The sequence below is a fragment of the Syngnathoides biaculeatus genome, chromosome 16 (assembly GCF_019802595.1).
Source record: "Syngnathoides biaculeatus isolate LvHL_M chromosome 16, ASM1980259v1, whole genome shotgun sequence".
Taxonomy (NCBI): domain Eukaryota; kingdom Metazoa; phylum Chordata; class Actinopteri; order Syngnathiformes; family Syngnathidae; genus Syngnathoides; species Syngnathoides biaculeatus.
The window spans coordinates 14,080,026-14,098,489 of NC_084655.1; the positions used below are offsets into that span (position 1 = coordinate 14,080,026).

General features: G+C 40.9%; 1 protein-coding gene across 2 annotated transcripts; it reads left to right on the forward strand.

The window, feature by feature from the left end:
• The first annotated feature begins 418 nt into the window (after positions 1 to 418).
• Positions 419 to 17,253, forward strand: rbbp6 (retinoblastoma binding protein 6). 2 transcript variants are annotated; one of them, XM_061846295.1, is made up of 21 exons: positions 419 to 695; positions 768 to 895; positions 2,227 to 2,332; positions 2,924 to 2,972; positions 5,934 to 5,987; positions 6,226 to 6,270; positions 6,382 to 6,464; positions 6,546 to 6,642; positions 7,057 to 7,193; positions 7,278 to 7,450; positions 8,388 to 8,491; positions 9,310 to 9,468; positions 9,558 to 9,610; positions 9,809 to 9,911; positions 10,937 to 10,967; positions 11,071 to 11,095; positions 11,167 to 11,463; positions 11,564 to 11,674; positions 13,020 to 15,071; positions 15,329 to 15,446; positions 15,801 to 17,253. In XM_061846295.1, exons 2-21 carry the CDS (start codon positions 829 to 831, stop codon positions 16,860 to 16,862), a joined length of 4,926 nt encoding a protein of 1,641 aa, XP_061702279.1. In that variant the 5' UTR covers positions 419 to 695; positions 768 to 828; the 3' UTR covers positions 16,863 to 17,253. The 2 variants fall into 2 exon arrangements, with proteins under 2 accessions (XP_061702279.1, XP_061702278.1); XM_061846294.1 differs by having other exon boundaries at positions 420 to 895.
• Positions 17,254 to 18,464: the final 1,211 nt, after the last annotated feature.

Below are 18,464 nucleotides of genomic sequence, written 5' to 3' on the forward strand. Positions count from 1 at the left end.
TAAACGATGAGTTTTTCCTCATCTCTTGCAAACACGTGCGCCTCTGACAGAAACTACATGTGGTGCTTTCGATGTCATAGGAATATTCATCGTCTATTATTCACCATAATGTCATGGGTCGACGTCACAATTCATTTTATGATGTGCATACGTTATAGCATTTATATTCAGAACCCACAAGTCATTAATTTTTGTTTAATTTTTTTTTATCACACAAAGGAACGTTATGCGCTCCGAGTTTCGGAATCTACGACCAACCTTGAGTGAACATTTCAACGATGGAGTGGAAAAAAATACCAAAATTTGATGCGTCTGTTGAATATTTGTGGTATCAGAGCGTACGAGTTCCCCGACCTCTTTAATCAGCACCTTATCAGAGAAGGACGTTGTGTGTAACGCCTACGTGTTCGGGGGCGACATGAACGCAGCATCAACCGGCTATTTGCTGACGAGCTGTCGCCTTCCGAAACAGCTGGTAGTTTCTGTCAGCGAGCAACTCGTCTCGAAAGCCACATTTCGAGCGTCCAAAGCGACTGACTCGGCCTCGCCTTGACTCGCAGCTGGGGTTGTGCCGGGTCTCGGCAGATGACATGCCTTAATGTCTACTTTTCCAGGCACTTGTTAGCACGACAAGTGAAGCTCCGGAAAGCTAACGTTAGCTAAGCTAATCAACGAGGACGAGTGTGGGGGTTCCTGTGTGTGAGGTTGAAGCGACTGCTTCGTGTCAACATGACTCATATACATTATAAATTTTCCTCCAAACTCAGCTACGCCACGGTGGTGTTCGACGGCCCCCACGTCACGCTGACGGACCTGAAGGAGGAGATCATGGGAAGGGAGAGGCTGCGAGCTGGCGACTGCGAGCTGCAGATTACCGACGCGCAAACCAAAGAAGGTAACGCGATGCTAGTCCGAGGTGTGGACGGTTTTGTGTTATTGTACTTGTTGGTTGACAGACGGCTAAGAAGACACGTGGTGCCGCGTTCCCAGCTGCCTTTTGGGTCCAGATCGGTGATGCGTTTAAAATCCCAAAACTGCTCAGTCAGCGCTGGATCAAAGCAAAGGGTGTTGAGGGGAAAAGATGCGATCCGTTCGAATTTGTGGCCCGAGGGGGCGACTTGATCCGCGGTGTGTGTTTGAAGAGTTTGACAGCAATGGGAGAAAATAGACTTCCTTTAATTGGAAACACAATCATTTGCACTTTATTGCATGTAACCCCACGAGTCTAAACAATATCGTGATTAAAATGGGTTCGTGGAGTAGGAATTGAACAGATTTACTCATCAATTTACATCCAGCCCAGGAGACTGCTATTTTAGTGTGTTACCATAACTGTTAAAAAAACTACAAGGTGAGGACATGGTTTTGGAGAATGTTTTAGCACGTTTGGGTTCAATCATGTCAACAACCCATAATAATGGTGGCATGGCGAATTTGATAGCTTTATTCACCCCATTTGGTAACCTGATGTTCAAAACGCAAGGGTCAGAGAAACTAATTTCGGTCGACAGCAGGATGAAAACTGGTTTATCTGTTTAATACTCTTTCCATGAACACTATCAGAATACTGTCTTGATTATTTTTCGGTACACACAACATATTTGAAAGAATTTTGTTCCCCTTTAAAGAGCATAACAGGTTTCCCCATCATAAATTGTCTGCTGTGTTCCAATTTCTTGGGGAATAAAGTTACAATTTATGATTGAGACACCTGCTTTACGTTGTTAACAAGTATTCTGCTTTTTCCTCTATCTTCAAACACATGCAACAGGGGGTAAAATTTTCCCAATTTCTTCTGTAACACAACTAAACACCTGCTTCAGGCACCACGAGCCGCCACCACTAGGGGGCTCTCAAGAGCATCCATCCATTTTCGTACCGAATATCCCCGCTAGGGTCGTGGGCGTGCTGGTTCCTATTTCAGATGACTGCCCCGAGGCGGCACACCCTGAACTGGTCACCAGTCAGTGTCAGGGCACACAGACACAATCATTCACGTTCACACATACGTGCAACATATAGTCTGGAATTGCACACACACACATACACAATCGTCATCAAAGCACATTATTTTATTGTACATTGTACTTTAGGAACTGATAGAAACAACTGTAAAATGAAGCTACTGTATCGTATCCACTGCAAATGCAATGCAAAATAAATGTTTTTTTTTTGTTTGTTTCCGCTTTTGTCCATTTAAAAAAAAAAAAAACTTTGATTTCTCAGAGTACACAAATGAGGAAGGGCTCATCCCCAAAGGCTCGTCGGTAATTGTCAAGAGGGTGCCAAACATGAAAGTCAAGAGTGGCTCTGTCAAAAAGATTCAAATCACGTAAGTCAATAGTTTTATAAAGTATAGTCAATTCTGTCTTGTTTGCAGAAGGTTTCAGCTGGTTGGCACTAATATTTGGCAGGCTTTGAAAGGGGAACTTATTGTTTCATATTGGCAGTTTGGAGATAGCATTGTTTGGGGGGGAGGGTGTCATAATTGGAGAGGAGCAAAAGACCTGACATAGTCTGGAGGTCAGAGGACTGGTTTTGCTTTTGTATCATGTAGGTTTTTACATTGCAGTAAAGTGTAAATTATTTTACTTTTTGTTCAGCATTAATATGCAACCAAGAAGAAGTTGTTCTTCCTGATGTTCCAGTCAAAAATGGGGGGGATTTTATTTTTGTTCAGATAATTTAGAGATTTGAAGCACATGTGGCTCATTAGCTAAGATTATTCATGGATATTTATGATCAGAAAGTGTTGATGTCATGGCAGTGGGGAACCTTTCTTAAAGTAATGTATCAAGAATAATGCTCCGCCACTTCGTAAAAATGGTGCCTGATTAAATAAAGCATCCAGCAATGTGTCTCCACATTGAAAGTATCGTTGTTATCCTCAGCCAAAGTCAACGTTTGTTTCTTCATTTTGTAGTGAGCGCTCTGATGCCCACAGCCACGTCGCCTCTGGAGACATCAAAGCAGTATGTAACCAAACCGACACACTCCTCTGCAACACAACCACTGAGCACCACATCTCATCTCGGTCAAATTAGACTGCTAGCTGGGTGATGTTTAAATGGAGGTCAAAGGAACTTTACACTTAAGCTTGAGTAACTAAGATATGTCTTTTCATATATACGCAAATAGTAGACCCTATGGCCCAATTAACAACTGCATCTTCTACATAAACACATGTTGAACCTCAAATAAAAGGCTCCTTATTCCCTCTGCAGGAAAAAACAAAACCTGCTGTGCCCTTAGGTACCTTTTACCGTAAAGTTCACGAGGGTGTGGTTAGGTCTCATCACAACAGCAGGAAAGTAGGCCACTCGGTAGATAATTCAACAAAATGTAGTGCTGAGTGGCACAGAAATCATTTATAAATAAATATTATTCAAACTCTAAACAAGACAGGCCGTGAGAACTCTGTTGAAATAAAAATTACCTCTTACAACATTTGTCGTGCAATTTAGTGTGAGCTCCAAAGTAAGAGCTGTATCAAATTGTTTGCCTTTACGAAGGAAATGATGCAATCTTGATGGTTGCCATCTTTATATTTTGTATATTTATTTTTTATTTTAAACTTGTGTAACTTCAATCAAAATATTAGATGCACCTCTGATTATAATCCAGTGGAATTCTACACTAGTGCAAAGTGAATTCATAAAATTATTAAATGAGCACCTTTCTGGCAGTCAGTCAATACCAAGCATTAACTTTTGTAAAGGCAAAATATATGATACATCCTGTTAATTGTATCTCACTAGATTGTGGAACTAGAAAATGTTGTAGCTGGTTGGTGTCTATACGTAATCTTACAAGTAAATAAATTTAAAAAGACAAAAACTTGAACAGATTATGTTTAGATGTAATGGTGTAGAATAAAAGTGATATGGAGAAACAAATGGGTAACACCGGTTGGTTCCGCCCCCAACTGCAATTCATTATTGATCGGAAAGAACACATCAATGGAAACCACTTTTCAGTTACACACTGCATTGCAATTCGACTCATTCAACCATTCTACGGACTCCTGGATATCTAGCTCCACCCATAAACAAATAAAATAAATGTCTGATGCCCATTGCAGTTGAGTAAATAACTACAATTTAAAGATTTGTTTTTTTTCCAAAATGATTTGACATTTAAAAATAAACACAAGTGGACCTGTCTGGTTAGTTATTCCATGTTAATTCGGATAAAAGGTTATGAAGAGCCTCTGACTGTTTTCAGGCTGGCTGCGTATCAAGGAGTGCTAAGTTCACCCAGGGTGGGTCAAATTTCATTAGACAGGCAGTTTTTGATGCCTGATAAAAAAAACAAACTGTTGCTTCACTATGCTGCGTCTGGTGGCAGTCAGCAGGCTCACCTCCAAAGCTGCAAGTCAATTTCGGATTAATATTAAACTCTAATAGAAAAAAGAATATATTTTAAAAAAAAAATTTTAATATTGAGTTTATATATTGCATTGCAATGTTTTAACTCTTTTTACAGAAACCTTTTAGGTCAACCTATTAAAATACTAAAGTTTATTCCTTCCCTTGTGTGAAATAAATTCTTGAGCTCTTCTTATCAAGTAGGGTTTTGATTACTCTATAAAAGATATTTTAGAGAAGACAAATAAGAGGTTAGTGTCATGTAGTTTCATCTGACAGTATCCTATAAATGAAAAACAAATGCTTTCACTAAGCTTTTACTTGCTTACTGACCTGACTTGATTTTCTCTCTGATTTCTCAGTAGGAGAAGTGTCTGCCTCTCTCCTTAGCACATTGATTCCGTTTGGACTTTACGTATTAAAGCTCCTTCTGTTTTTCTTCCAATAAAGGTGTTCTGATGAAGCTTCCCAATGTACTGTGTTTGATTTCAACTGAGTCACTGCATGTTGTCAGATGTTCAAATTAGCTTCTCAGAGAGCTGTTTTTGTTTTTTGGTTTTTTTTTTTGATGGGGGGGAAATCTTGTGCTGGTACTGTAATACAGTTCAGATGACATTGCAGGTCATTTATTGTCTTGGATTTAAAATGCTGAAATATTTCAAAATGTTATTGGCGCCATTGAGCTTTTTGTAGATATTCCCATTAGACTTTAATAATAACAATACATAACCAACCAAGCAAATTTAGGTTGGTTAATATGATTGTTTGCTGATGGCTATTCTGGCATATTTTCATGACTTGTTTCATGTTTCTTCTTGTATTTTTAGTGGGTCGCTACTCAGCAAATGTTTTGCTTCATGTGCCTGGCCTTTGCAATGATGGCCATTCAACTTTTAGGTGGAATCCCGTTGGACGCCATTGTCCTGCTCTATTGTTGGGACACAAATCCCATGCTTGTCACCTAGTATGTGAATACGCTGACCATTAAAACTGAAAGTCAGCACTCTTAACGTTCATTGTGCTGCTGTTTAAGGACAAGAAAACTGTCAGTCCACAAACGTGTGAAGGAAAAGTGTTTGAAGCAAAGTAGTATATTATTTGTATATTTAAATATTCAGCTTTGAATCATAGTTTGGATAAGATTATTTTCAAAGAATACAAATATACAACAGCCAAACAAACCCATTCCATTGGTTCTGTACTTTGTATTCTTCCAAGTGTCTTGATTGGTTTAAATTGGTACTTTCAAAGAAGCATTTATATCATCTTGTGTACTATGGTGGGTGTAGGTTGAGGTAGCGTATTAGAGGTTTCTAAAAGTTTTTTTTTTTTTTTTTTTATGTAAACAAAAGTTAGTTACCAGTGGCATTAACCATCACCAATACATTGTGGAAAGAGCCTCCTTATCCTATCCTATGGATTTTGGTCTTTTTTTTTTTTTTTTTTTTTTTTTTTTTTAAATCTCACACATGTATTGAGGGGGGAAATCTGGAGCAGTAACAGATGTGATGCAACCACATATCTTTCAGGAAATGTTAGGTAAAGAACCACAATTTTAACATGTAGTTTCAGGGTGCCAGAGTGCAGGAGCAAAAGACATCCTGGAATGACAAGACTGTGGTAATGTCTATTTCCCATTTAAAAAAAAAAAAAAAAAAAAAAGGAAAAAAAAGGTGTTTTCCCCATAGACCAGTCATCCTACATTACCACAAGTGAGCACACTTTTTTTTTTTTTTTTTTTTTTTTTTTTGCATCAAGGTTTATCACATGTATGGGTGCTTTTCTCAACTCAGAAGGGCCTAGGTCTGTCTACATTTGGGGTGTTTCAGTGAAATGGATTTGTGTTCAATTCTAACAGATGGATGACCAGAGTTCTTCTAAAACCCTACGTTTTTTCTCCAAGGTATGCTGTAATTTACCTATATTTACCCTTTCATTCATCTTCATACCGGCATTTGTAGAGAAGAAATATTTTGTTACTGTTGGGCACACAACCCCTTCGTCTCCAATGCAGATGGTGAACCTTGCAGCTGCTGATGTGTCAGAAGATGATAAGATCAAAGTAGTAATGAATCAGTCATCGTACGACCCCGGGATGTGAGTTATGCTCCCATTTTCCTCATCTTTTTAGTCAGTTATGCTCATGGTAATAAAATGGTTTATTTAAATCCCATCTAGTTACAACAGAAAGTTTGGTGGCGTGCTCCCTGCCAACTACACCTGTTACCGCTGTGGAAACACTGGACATCATATCAGGAAATGTCCATCTAGTGGGGTATGATGAGCAAGACATTTTGTTTACTTGATCAGATTTTAATTACAGTGGATTTCCGCTATTTGTGTGGGTAATACTGGGCCGGACCATGAACAATAAAAATCGGTGAATAATTAATGGTCATTATAATTGCACTGGAATTTTTGTTTTAATCCTGTACATAAAAGGGGGGGGAAAAATCGAACATCTGCAAATAAGTTAATTTGCAGTTCCCGAACCACAAGTATCCAGCAGTCCACGCTATTGCTCTTTGCAGTATTTTGAGTTGGAGGATTCACTGTAGATCATATTGGAGGGCTGGACAACTGAGCTTTTTTTAAGTGGTGAAGGAACTTTTAAAAAGCAGCTTTAAATATTGACACGAACCAAAGTAATCAGTGTTGGCAGTTAAGTATCACCTGTTTGTGCCGGCAGGATAAGAATTTCGACATGCCAAAGATAAAGAAGAGCACAGGCATCCCTCGCTCCTTCATGGTGGAAGTGGATGACCCCACCATTAAGGGAGCCATGATGACTAACTGCGGACGTTTTGCAATTCCTGCCATTGATGCGTGAGTGTATCTGGGTTTTAATCCATACTGAGGAAGAGGAAAAGAGCAAATGGGCATTGTTTGTGTGTTTCACTCTGTTTCCAGTCAGGCGTATGCCATCGGCAAGAAAGAGAAGTATCCATTTTTGGTCCAAGAAGAGAGTGAACCAAAGGATGTGGAAGTCCCTGTACCTGAGGAGCTCCAATGTCTGATCTGTCATGACCTGCTTGTGGATTCGGTAGTCATACCCTGCTGTGGAAACAGTTATTGTGATGAGTGTGAGTTACTGAGACCTACACTGAATTAACATCTAGCGGGGCGTTGACATTCACATTCACTGTGTATGTGCTGAGGGGGTGGGACTACAGAAAATGTGTCATAGCAAGTGCATAAGGTGGCTGACACAACTTCAGAGAGTCTGTATGCGAGGGGCGTCACTGGGACTTCAGAAAGCGCCACCAATGGGAGAGGGGCTGTCGTAGTGCTAGTTTGGCAGCCTTGCGCTGTAAATGGCACAGTGAAGATGAACGAAGTCATAATAAATGTAGCATTATCGCAATCCTGACCTTTGGAATAATATAAAAATTATATACTGAGACGTCTCTGCAGGATGCTTTCAAACTGCTCCCTGCTTAGCCTGAAATACACCTTGAAATTCTCTTTGTGGAACTCTACCTCACAAACTTAAATGCTGAGATCCTGCCATAAAGTTTGTTTACGATACAGTAAATCCATTTCATTTTTTTGCTGCTGCTCATCACCACCTCCATCATAAAACAAGCAAAGCCAAGTCTTACTTTTGCGACAATGACAAGCCGCCTGAGGTCTTTATAGGCTGCTACGTCAGCACTTCCAGTTATGGGCATGATAAACAATGGTTGCACTGGGGTGCCAATGTTCTTGCTTGATGGCACACGGACCTTTCCCACTGAATAAGTGTGGAGTGAAAAAACCTTGAGGCTCACCTTGCTAGCACCTTGGACCTGGGAATGCTTTGCCCGTTATGAGCAAAGAATGAACAAGGGGGTGGAAAATGCAATAAGTTGCTAATTTCTAACTGAGCATTATTTCCCGAGTATCACTCTAACCTGTCAAGAGTCAATTCCACATTCTTCAAACCTTACTGACTGGAAACCTTGTGATATAGAAACGCAAAGCTGTGCAGTAATTTTTCACTCGTGAGGAACATACGACTTGTCATTCTCCTTTGTACAGGTATTCGTACGGCCTTGCTGGACTCAGAAGGGCACATTTGTCCCACCTGTAACCAAGCCGATGTCTCCCCTGACACATTGATAGCCAATAAATTCCTTCGTCAGGTAAAGTGGCAGAGTGAAGATGATAATCATTGCTGGATGGTATGTCAATGAATATTTTTAAAGAAGGGATTACAATACGCTACGATGTAAATCTGATTGCATTCCATTCCATGATGCTGATTTCCAAGTTGTTTATTTTTTAAAAATTATCCATGTTTAACTGAATGAATTTGTTCAAACATCTTAAACGGGCATGATGAAACCTTTTACATTTTAGTAAGTACTTTAATTAAAAATTCTGTGATTTATTAACACTTGTGATGAGAGTGTATGGAGAGGTTAAACTATACTTAAACAATTCAACTTTCGAAGAACCCAAATCAAGAGGTAACAAGGTGTTTGCAGAGCAATACTGTCACCTAGTGGCACTCATTTTTGTTACTTTTGTAAATAATTGGCATGATATAGTCACAGTTAGTGTAGTGATACACCAACCAATACCCGCTCGTTGATGGTGTCAATACGTGCCCTGCAACTGACTGGTGACCAGTTCAGGGTGTAGGCCACCTTTCGCCCAAAGTTAGCTGGGATAGGCTCCAGCACTCCAGCGAACGTTGCGAGGATAACCATTTTGGAAAATGTAAAAATGGTGTAATATGTGATCAAACTATATTGATGAGCAATTAATTGTTTTGTCAGACCATTTCATTATGCCGCAATATGTTATCATTACACTTCTCCTCTTTAAGAGATTTTCTCCCAAGACATTTTTCCACAGTACTTCTAGGCTATTCGACTGTAATTTACTTAATCCACACTGTCTCACTAGAAATGGTTCCATTATTTTCTTTCCTATTTACTTTTTATCTCTCACACAGGCTGTAAATAACTTTAAGAAAGAGAAAGGTGACACCAGTAGTGTGAAAAGAAACTCTGGCATCCCTCAGTCACTGACTGCAACACCAACACCAATTGTTGTTCCTACTCCTTTGACTGTCCAACAACATAAGATCCAGCTGTCCACCCCCAGTCAGAAGGTCAACCTCTTTCTGACATCTTTCAGTACTTATACTAAATGTCCCTAATGTTGTTATCACCACTGTAATCGATCTCACAATACCCACAGACTGATTTTCAGGAGTCTGGGGATCATCCTGTTTCCAGCCTACCACCTTGTGTGTACGTATATGAATTTTTCTGCAAAGGCACCTTCACGTTTTATTCTGTGACGTAGAAAACGCATTATTCTGTGGATTACCCTCTCTGTCTGTTTCCTTTACTCTTCTGTATGTTGTCACAGTGGTGTCATTGACTAGATTTCAGAGTAACAAGCTGATTAATACTGTATTTACAATACAATGTTTGCTTTTTCTACAGTGAAGCTGAAGTAAAAACACAAGACGATTCAGTGGCTGATGTGCCTTTTGTGCCTTTCTCAAACAAAGACACCACACCTGTTCCATCACAGCCAATGATACTGGTGAGGGCAAACAGAAATACACATACAAATACCGCTTCTTAACATCTGCATTAATGAGGGCAATTAAATAGACTGTCTGGTATCCATAAGGTCGCTGAGGTACGTGTACACCCAAAGCGTGAAATAAACAAATTAAGGTTGTAATCAGCCAGACTGGCATAAGTGCCAAACAAATGAAAGCCATATGACGTCAAAATTAGTTGCAGTGTTGGCACGGATTACCTTCCACTGATAAATTATAATGATGTTTGGCTAACACGTCTACTTGGGGTTGGTGGGTTTTTATGTTTGTCTACGTCATGCAACACGCCATGACATAAATTGTGTGGAGTGAAATTTTTTTGACTTGGTCACCAAATGCTGCATCCACGAGTACTAGTTCACTGGAATCATGATCTTGATAGGCATTTTCTTTAAGTGTGTGTCTGTTGGCTGAGGCTGTTTGGTTAAATCAGTCAGTGGTGACTTCAGAAAATTAAGCACAGGGCCATATAGTAGCGCTGAACACAGACTAGCGTTTTCTGGCAGCAGTTGTTCCGTTAGACACTTACTCTGGTGGCCTATGATGTCGAGGGGTGGCAGAGCCAGAGACCTGGGGAGGTTTCTTTTTGTCGATCTGTCCATGAACTACATATATGTAAATTGCAGCCTCCACGAGTAAAAAATGCTTTTATACCCTACTGCGGGCTGTGCTTTCACAAGTAGAAGCAAGCAGTCAGCCCCCAGTACACATTCAAAGCTTAAGAAGAGACTCTGCTCATCATTCCACAAATGTAGAGCTCATCATTGGCCCAGCACTATCTTGGGCAGGATGAGGGCTGACTGAGTTGCCTCTAAAATGAGCACTGTGGCTGCAAAGAAACAAACAAAAAAAGTCCATATTTCTTTCTCCTTTGGGTATTTTGATATAAGACTGTTACAGACTTTTTAAGACACACGGGAACTGTTTTAAATTGTGAATAATGCGGATATGTCTCCGTTTATGTGTCCAAATATATCATTTTCTATCATTTGTCTCTTTTCAGGTTCACAATGACCAAGAGCAGAAATCCTCAAGTAAGCAAATGTGTAACTCATGCTAATCAACATTATTAACATGCATTAATGAATGTTATTAATGTAATATATGACGTGTTTTTCCCCCTTCTTCAATTTAAAGGTCAAACACCAACCAGCTTGCATAGGTCAGCAAAATGTCTACGTGGTCAGGATGACTCCCATCTACAGTTTCAAAACTTGTTTATCTTTCCCACAGTTCCTCCTCATCCTCAGTTGTTCCCATGGGAGTTGCAACTGAAATCCGGCACCTCCCTCCCTCTTCATCCTCCCAGCCACCTGCTCCTCTGCCTTTCTTCCCCACCCACCACTTCCACTCATTCCCTCCAGCCCAGCAGTATCCAAGACACCCAGTGGCCCTACCTAATTGGATTCACCTAAACCCTCCGGGTGCCACCCTCCCTCCCCTCATCTCCTCTTCCTCCTCCTCCTCCTCCTCCATCCCCCCTCTCATCCAGAGTGACTGGTCCAGCCATAATAGACACAGGAGGGAAAGGTAAATAAAATGTCCATCAAGCAAACCCTTGAAAAATGTTCCAAATTTCTTGATTGGCCTATCTTAAATATTCCTTCTGATGTGTAACTGCAACCTTTAGGTCTCCTCACAAACGATCCACCTACAGACGCTCCTCTCGCTCAAAGTCAAAATCTTCTCGCTCATCCAGCAGGTCTAGTCGGTCCCGCTCAAGATCCCATGGCAGATCAAGGTATTGCTTATACAGAGAAGCTCTTGTGACTGCAAACAATATCGGATAGTATTGTACATTTGAATTTCATCACATTTGTGACAGTGGTCATAATGTTGTAGAATCTATACATGTCAACATTATTGGACCCTCATTATTTTGTTGCACATTTCTGGTACATTTTGTACAGCAGTAGAAATCAGCATTTAAGATCACCATTTCTTTTATTAAATATTTTTCCTAATGTGCAATTGACGTGAAAAGTTCACCAGATGTTGCAAACAATCCAAGTAATCCATAGCCAAAGAAAATTTTAGCAGTATTTTTGGGAACATAAACAATACACTTGCTGAAACAGTCGACCTTGTTTCATTTTCATCATCCTTGTAGATGGCGGGAAATATTTATCAGGACTGTATCGGTACATTTGCCCATTCACCCTTCCTTCAACTATGTAAAGTTTACCAGCACCATTTGCTGAAAACCAGACCCACATCTTCCCATCGCTGAACTTGGCGGTTTGTGTGGTGTTTTTAGGTGCAGTGCCATTTCTTCTCTAAACATGTGCATTATGGCATCCAAACAGTTCAATTTTGCTTTCATCGGACCACAGTACATTTTCCCAGTATTTAACAATACAATTTTCCCTACATACTTCAAGGAAATTTCAGATCTTTTTGAATCATCCACAGGTGGTCCATGGCTCTTGGACAACTCTTCTAATTTTTCTTTGCATTCCTCTGTCAGAAATCTTACGAGGAGCATCTGATCGGGGCAAATTTATATTAAATCGTTTGGCTTTCTTTACAAATTATTGCCTCAACCATGCTCACTAGAATGTTCATACACTTAGATGTGTGCCTGTAACATTGTTTTGCAACAATTAGTTGACAGCTCTCTGTTCTTACCCATCATGAGATGTCTTGACTCACCCCATGGCAATGAGACCTTTTTGCAGCCCGATTATGAACTAGCTGATTTCCATTGGCACTTACAAGGGGCTGGATTGCTGTTCGTTTTATTGTTTTTAGATGTTAAGTGTATAATTTTTCTCCCTGTCATTTTATATTTTATCACAAAGCTTAATTTCTGGTCTTATTTGGTCTACTTTGTACGTTTTTATCACTTGGGCTGTTCCCAACATCTGGGGAAATGTTTAGGTTAAAAGCACCTTTGGAAGTATATCTAGTCAGAAAAATGTGTTAAATAGTTCTTTAAGCTGTTGCATATTCCCAGTGGGATACAGTATGATGTAGGTCTAGGCATGTGAAGTCTTTTTCTTGTTGTTGAAAATGTCAACTCAGTTACTATTCCTTGTAGTGACATTGTTAGCAAGAACAATCATTTATGCTTGTATTCTTTTAAGGGCCAGGTCACCCTACTCTCGTCATAGAGAACCACATACCCGCACAAATCCCTCACGCTCCTATAGCTACGGTTACAAGAGGTCCCACTCGCCCACGCCGTCTTCATCATCTTCACCCCGGGACGGTTCTCATTCTACATCGCAGTCAGATCACCGTAGAAAACGGCATCAAAACAAAAAGTCCTCTCATAGAAGCTACAAATCCCGGAGACGAGCAGAACACTCACCAGACTCTTCCAGAGAAGCTGAAGGCCATTCAGGGCAGTGTGATGCAAATGAACCAACTAGTAGCCAGGACCCAAATAATGATTTCTACCAACAATGGAAAAAACAATACAAAGAGTGGTATGAGAAGTATTTCAGCACTTATGTCAGCCACTACCACCGATTGCCGCCTCCTCTGCACTCTCTCCCTCCTCCCCCAAATCCACCATGGGCAGACGGAGCAGAGAACCACTCAAGCTACAAGTTAGACTCGTTCAGTCAGCTCCAACAAACGGGTATGACTTTGACGCACCCCAACACCCCTCCCTCTCAATCGTCCAGCGACAGCCGCTCCAGTCACTCTCAGTCTTCCAGCGAGGGTCGCTCCCCTCTGTCTCAATCTTCCAGTGCCCGCAGCGACACTCACTCTCGCTCGCCCTGTGACAACCCCTCGCCACCGTCCAAGAGAGGGAGCGGCAAGAAGGATGGCCGTAAACAGGGAGCAACTGCAAATGCAGAACAGGTTCCTGTCATCAAGTCTGAACAGGAGAGAATGAAAAAGTATGATAAAGACGTGGCAGAAGACAACAGGTGTTCCCCTGAAACTGCACGCTCAAAAGGCAAGAAGGACAAAAGAAGGGATCGTACTACTTGCAGGGACTCATTGCCAGACAGAGATGCCTTTGATTCTGTCCAAAAGCCACTCAAATCAAATAAAAATGAGAGAGAGAAACAAGAGAGATCAGAAAGTAGATGTAAAAAAGGCAAAGATTCAAAGTCTTCCCGGCAGGATGAAGAGAGGTATCAGAAAGCCAAGTCCAGGGAAAAGCCGCATAAAGTGGAAAAAGATGCACACCTTGAGGTCTATAAAGCTTTGAAAACCCAAAGAAAGGGTAAAAGAGTGTGTGAGGAGGAAAATAAAGAAAAAAGTCATATTACAACTGAAAGCAGTGGGTACTTGCAAACCAACTTTGAAATCACCAAGGGTGAATGTCCTCAGCCTGTTGACAAAGAAAAGCAAAAAGAGCAAAAAAAAGACCGACTCTCTCCAAAAGTTAAAAACATCTGGGAAGAAGGAATGCAAGTTAAACCACGGAAGAAGATTGGAATCAACATCAACCTGGATCGGCAAAGACCTGAAGAAAAGACGGCAATACAAGAATGGTCTCGTTCAGAGAGAAGTGATGCGAAAGAAGATGACGAGAAGGTAGATGCAGAAATTCCAACAACCGCAACGCAACAAGCAACTGACCTTCAAGAGCTTCGGGGAGCAGACAAGGTAGATGAGACAGAATCCAAAAAAGAAGACGAGTGGCAGAAGGAGAATGAGGAAGACGTGAGCATGAGAAATGATGATGGAAGAAAAGACGTTGGGGAGGATGAGAGCATTAGAAATGATGATGGAAGGAAAGAGACTGGGAATGTGAAGGACAATGAGGAGGATGAGAGAGCGACAAATGGAGAAAAAGAGAGTCAGATATTGAAGGAGAGTGAGGATGATGGTAAGAGAGTGACAAATGACAATGGAGCCAAAGAGAGTCAGATTGTCAAGGAGAATGAGGAAGATGACAGCGTAATAAATGATGACATCGGAAAAGAAAGGGTGTGTGTGAAGGGGATTGAGGAGGATGACAACGTGACAAATGATGAAAGAGCAAAAGAAAAAGGCAAGTCGGTTGCCGCTACTGAAAAGATGACAACAAAAGAGGAAAATAGTGAAGTGCTGGCTGAGGAGTCAAAGCCAAAAGAAGAACTAGTGGCGGGAGTGAAGATGAGTGGTGAAGACATTGCCTCTGTCATGACGTCGCATTCCAGTGAGAGGCCAAACATTACAGTAGAGAGTGGCTGGTAAGGAACACATAATTTGTTTACCTGCCTTTCATTTCACATCACATAATGCTGTATGGAAATCAGATAACTTCAGTTTTATATCAGTTATGTTTTTAGACCCAAAAGTGTCACATTGCTGTTCTGACAAATGTAATCCATCGTGGAGGAAAAAAAATACTGTAATTTAAATGGGTTATTTCTTTAGAACATTCCAAGATCTTTATCGCTTGATGTATTTTCTTGCTTCTGTGCTGCTTGTTTACTTTTGGAAACAGCAACACTTCCATGGTGGATCACAGGGAAGGTGAGGACTCTCTGGAGGGGGCAGTCGAGATAACAACACATCCACAAGAGCAGGAGCACAGTGAAGAGGACACACTTGAGCTTGTGCAGGTGTGTGACTCCGAATGTTCTGTTAGTTTGTGAGCTACCTCAGTTTATGGCTGTGTCTCTAAAATGACCCACAGATAAAAACATACATTATAGAAACCATGTTAAGTATCAATGCAGTCTTATTGAACAGTTACCCACCCTAATCTTAATGTCTCGCCCCTGTGGCTGTAAATTTACTCAATTCACTTTTATATAAACAGTACTAGAAATGAACAAAACAAAACAGAAAACTATTTTACATTTGACAAATATTTAAACCTTGGCAGTGGTCTGTGATTTGAAGGTGTGGATCTGCCTGTGTCCTATGAAAGTGTCCAACAAATGATTGAGTCATAGCCTTTCTCACTTTCTCAGGCACCTCTCTCCATATTGGACAAAGAGCACCCTGAAGAGGATGAACAGGAGGTTCTTCCAGTTGTGCCACCCTCACCAATTATGACACCAGGCCAACCGGAGGCTCATGGAGAGAGTCAAATGTCAGATGGAATGCGGACAGGGGAGGAAAACGGGGAGAGAAACCCTTGTCTGGCTCTTCCTAGAGACCAATGCGCAAGTCTCACGAGGGACACTGAGATGGAGGGAAATGTTGGCGCTGACACGCCACATGATCATGAGAGAGACTGGAAGGGTGAGGAGGACAAGAAAGTAAGCGATACTGAAAAAGAGACAGAACAAGAGCTGCGGATCCTACCAGAACTCCAGTCATCCTGCTTGACTTTACATCATCCCGACAGGAAAGACAGAGAACAGGAGGACAAGATAGGTACAAGCAAGGAAAGTCATCCAGTTCATCACAGTGAGCATATCAAAAAGCTACAGGCAATACTGGATATACGATCGAGCACTATGGCAGATCCTGACCACATCTACCAGCAACTCAATAGTGACACTACAGAAAGTAAATCCAGCAACAACAACAAGTCCCTACCCTACCTCGTTTCGCCCTTTGGAAGGGAGCAAAGACCTCTAGAGTCTAGCAGGTCTAGTCTGGCATGTAAGCCTCCTGATGAGCCTGTGGTCAACTTGGTGTCCAAGAAACAGCGTGAAGCTAAGCCCCATCCACCATACCTCTCAAATCACTCAGACAGAAGCACACTCAAGGCGAGACCCCAGAGCAGAGAGGAGCTATGGAAAAGGTACAAGCTGGAAAAGATGTTAAAAGAAAGCCAACAGGACCAAGCGGCGAAGGAGCTGCAGCCTGAGAAAGAAGCAGCTCAGCAGAGTACACACGAGGCGAAACTGGACAAAGCCGAAGGAGAGCAAGCCTCCAGTCACAGCAGCAGGAGCAGCAGTGTCAAGAATGAGCATGAAAGGAGGCCAAAAAAGCACAAAAAGGATAAACGACAAGGAGAGACAGAGCTAGAAGACCTAGAGAGGAAACACAAAAAGTCCAAGAAACATCAACACTCTCACTGAAGAGGAATGGTACTTCTGTTCCTTTTTTCTCACATCCGCCCCCACCCCAACCAAAAAAATGCCTGATAGGATTATTTTATTTTCCTCTTGTCGTGTTAAGATTGGATCAGTGTCATCCAACAATGAAATGAGCAAAATGCTCAAGAAAAACCCTTCATTCTTTCAGTATAGCTGAAGGTGAAGCTGGAAAATGTTAGTTTTATTTAAGTTGACTCACACTTAGTAATAGTGCTCAGAGAATTGCGCTGAATGGGATTTGTGATTAATTTCTGATTATGTATTATTAAATTGAACCTCAGTTGCCTGTTTTTGTAAATTTAATTTTCAAAATGAAACTCATGCTGCTGATAGGCAAGAAGTTGCCAGCGAAATATTTTTTTGTTCCTGTTTTGCAGGAAATAAAAAGAATAATTACATATGCATTGAAACATCTCTGGGTTTTTTTCTTCTTCTTGATGATTAATGGAGAGAAGTGAGAAGAATCTGCAATTTATTCTGTTATTTAGCATGTGAATTCGTTATACTGTACATCACAATCACAACAATAAGCATATTGTAAAAATAGATTTAATACCTCTAACAGCCAATTACAACTGAATCGTTGCAACATATGTACGGTTCGTCACTGGAAGGTGCAGGTATGTATCCCCGTTGAAATCCAAGTCAAAGTATACATATGTTTCTGCATTGATTTTAACTTTTGTTTACAGGACTATGTCTTCTCTACGTTTGGGGTTATTAAAGGCCATGTTCCCCAAAGCCATTGACACCAGACAAACAGGCAGCAAGCAGGCCGACTGGTGAAGTATGCAGCAAGCAAGATCAAATTGTCCTGTGTTCTTGCTTATAGTGGGGATCACAACTGAGGTACGCTTTTGCTGTCTTCATTTCCCCATTATTCCCACTTTTGCTTTCTTCCTGTGTGTCTGCCTCCCTTTCCCTTTCACCCTTTCAACCATGTGATTTCCTTTGTCTGATCTGCCAACACTGCCTGGTTAAGCTTTGAGTTGTTTGTGCTGTCATCCTGGTGCCAGATTCACATGCCCGTTTGTTTTGTCCATGTGGAAAATGAACCTTTAAGATGAATCAATTCGTACGCGTTTAAACGCAAAGAGCGAAATTTTCAGAGGATGCTCAGGGGACAGCATGATAGATACACAGACCAATTACTACGTTTAATTTTAAAGTCGTAATGTTTGGGGTTTGCATCTAACGTTGGATTTCCTGTAGATGCCACAAGATAGCGGTAAAGTGCTATTTTTGTCTAAATAAAGCTCCTCAACTTCCTTAAAAATAGTTCCTTGATAGCCAAAGCAACTATTTCTTTGGCATGTGCAAAAAATAAAAATAGAAATAGGTGAATTTGTCAGTGAATAGCAGAAGGTCCCAGCCCAAAAAAAAATCTACCCGTATTTTAACTTGTGTGGAGAAACTGTATTGCATCTACAATTTAACCTCTTTTCCTTTCGGCTTATCCTGTTAGGGGTTGCCACAGCGTGTCATCTTTTTCCATATTAGCCTATCTCATGCATCTTCCTCTCTAACACCCACTGTCCTCATGTCCTCCCTCATAACATCTCATGTAAGAGGATGTTAAATTAT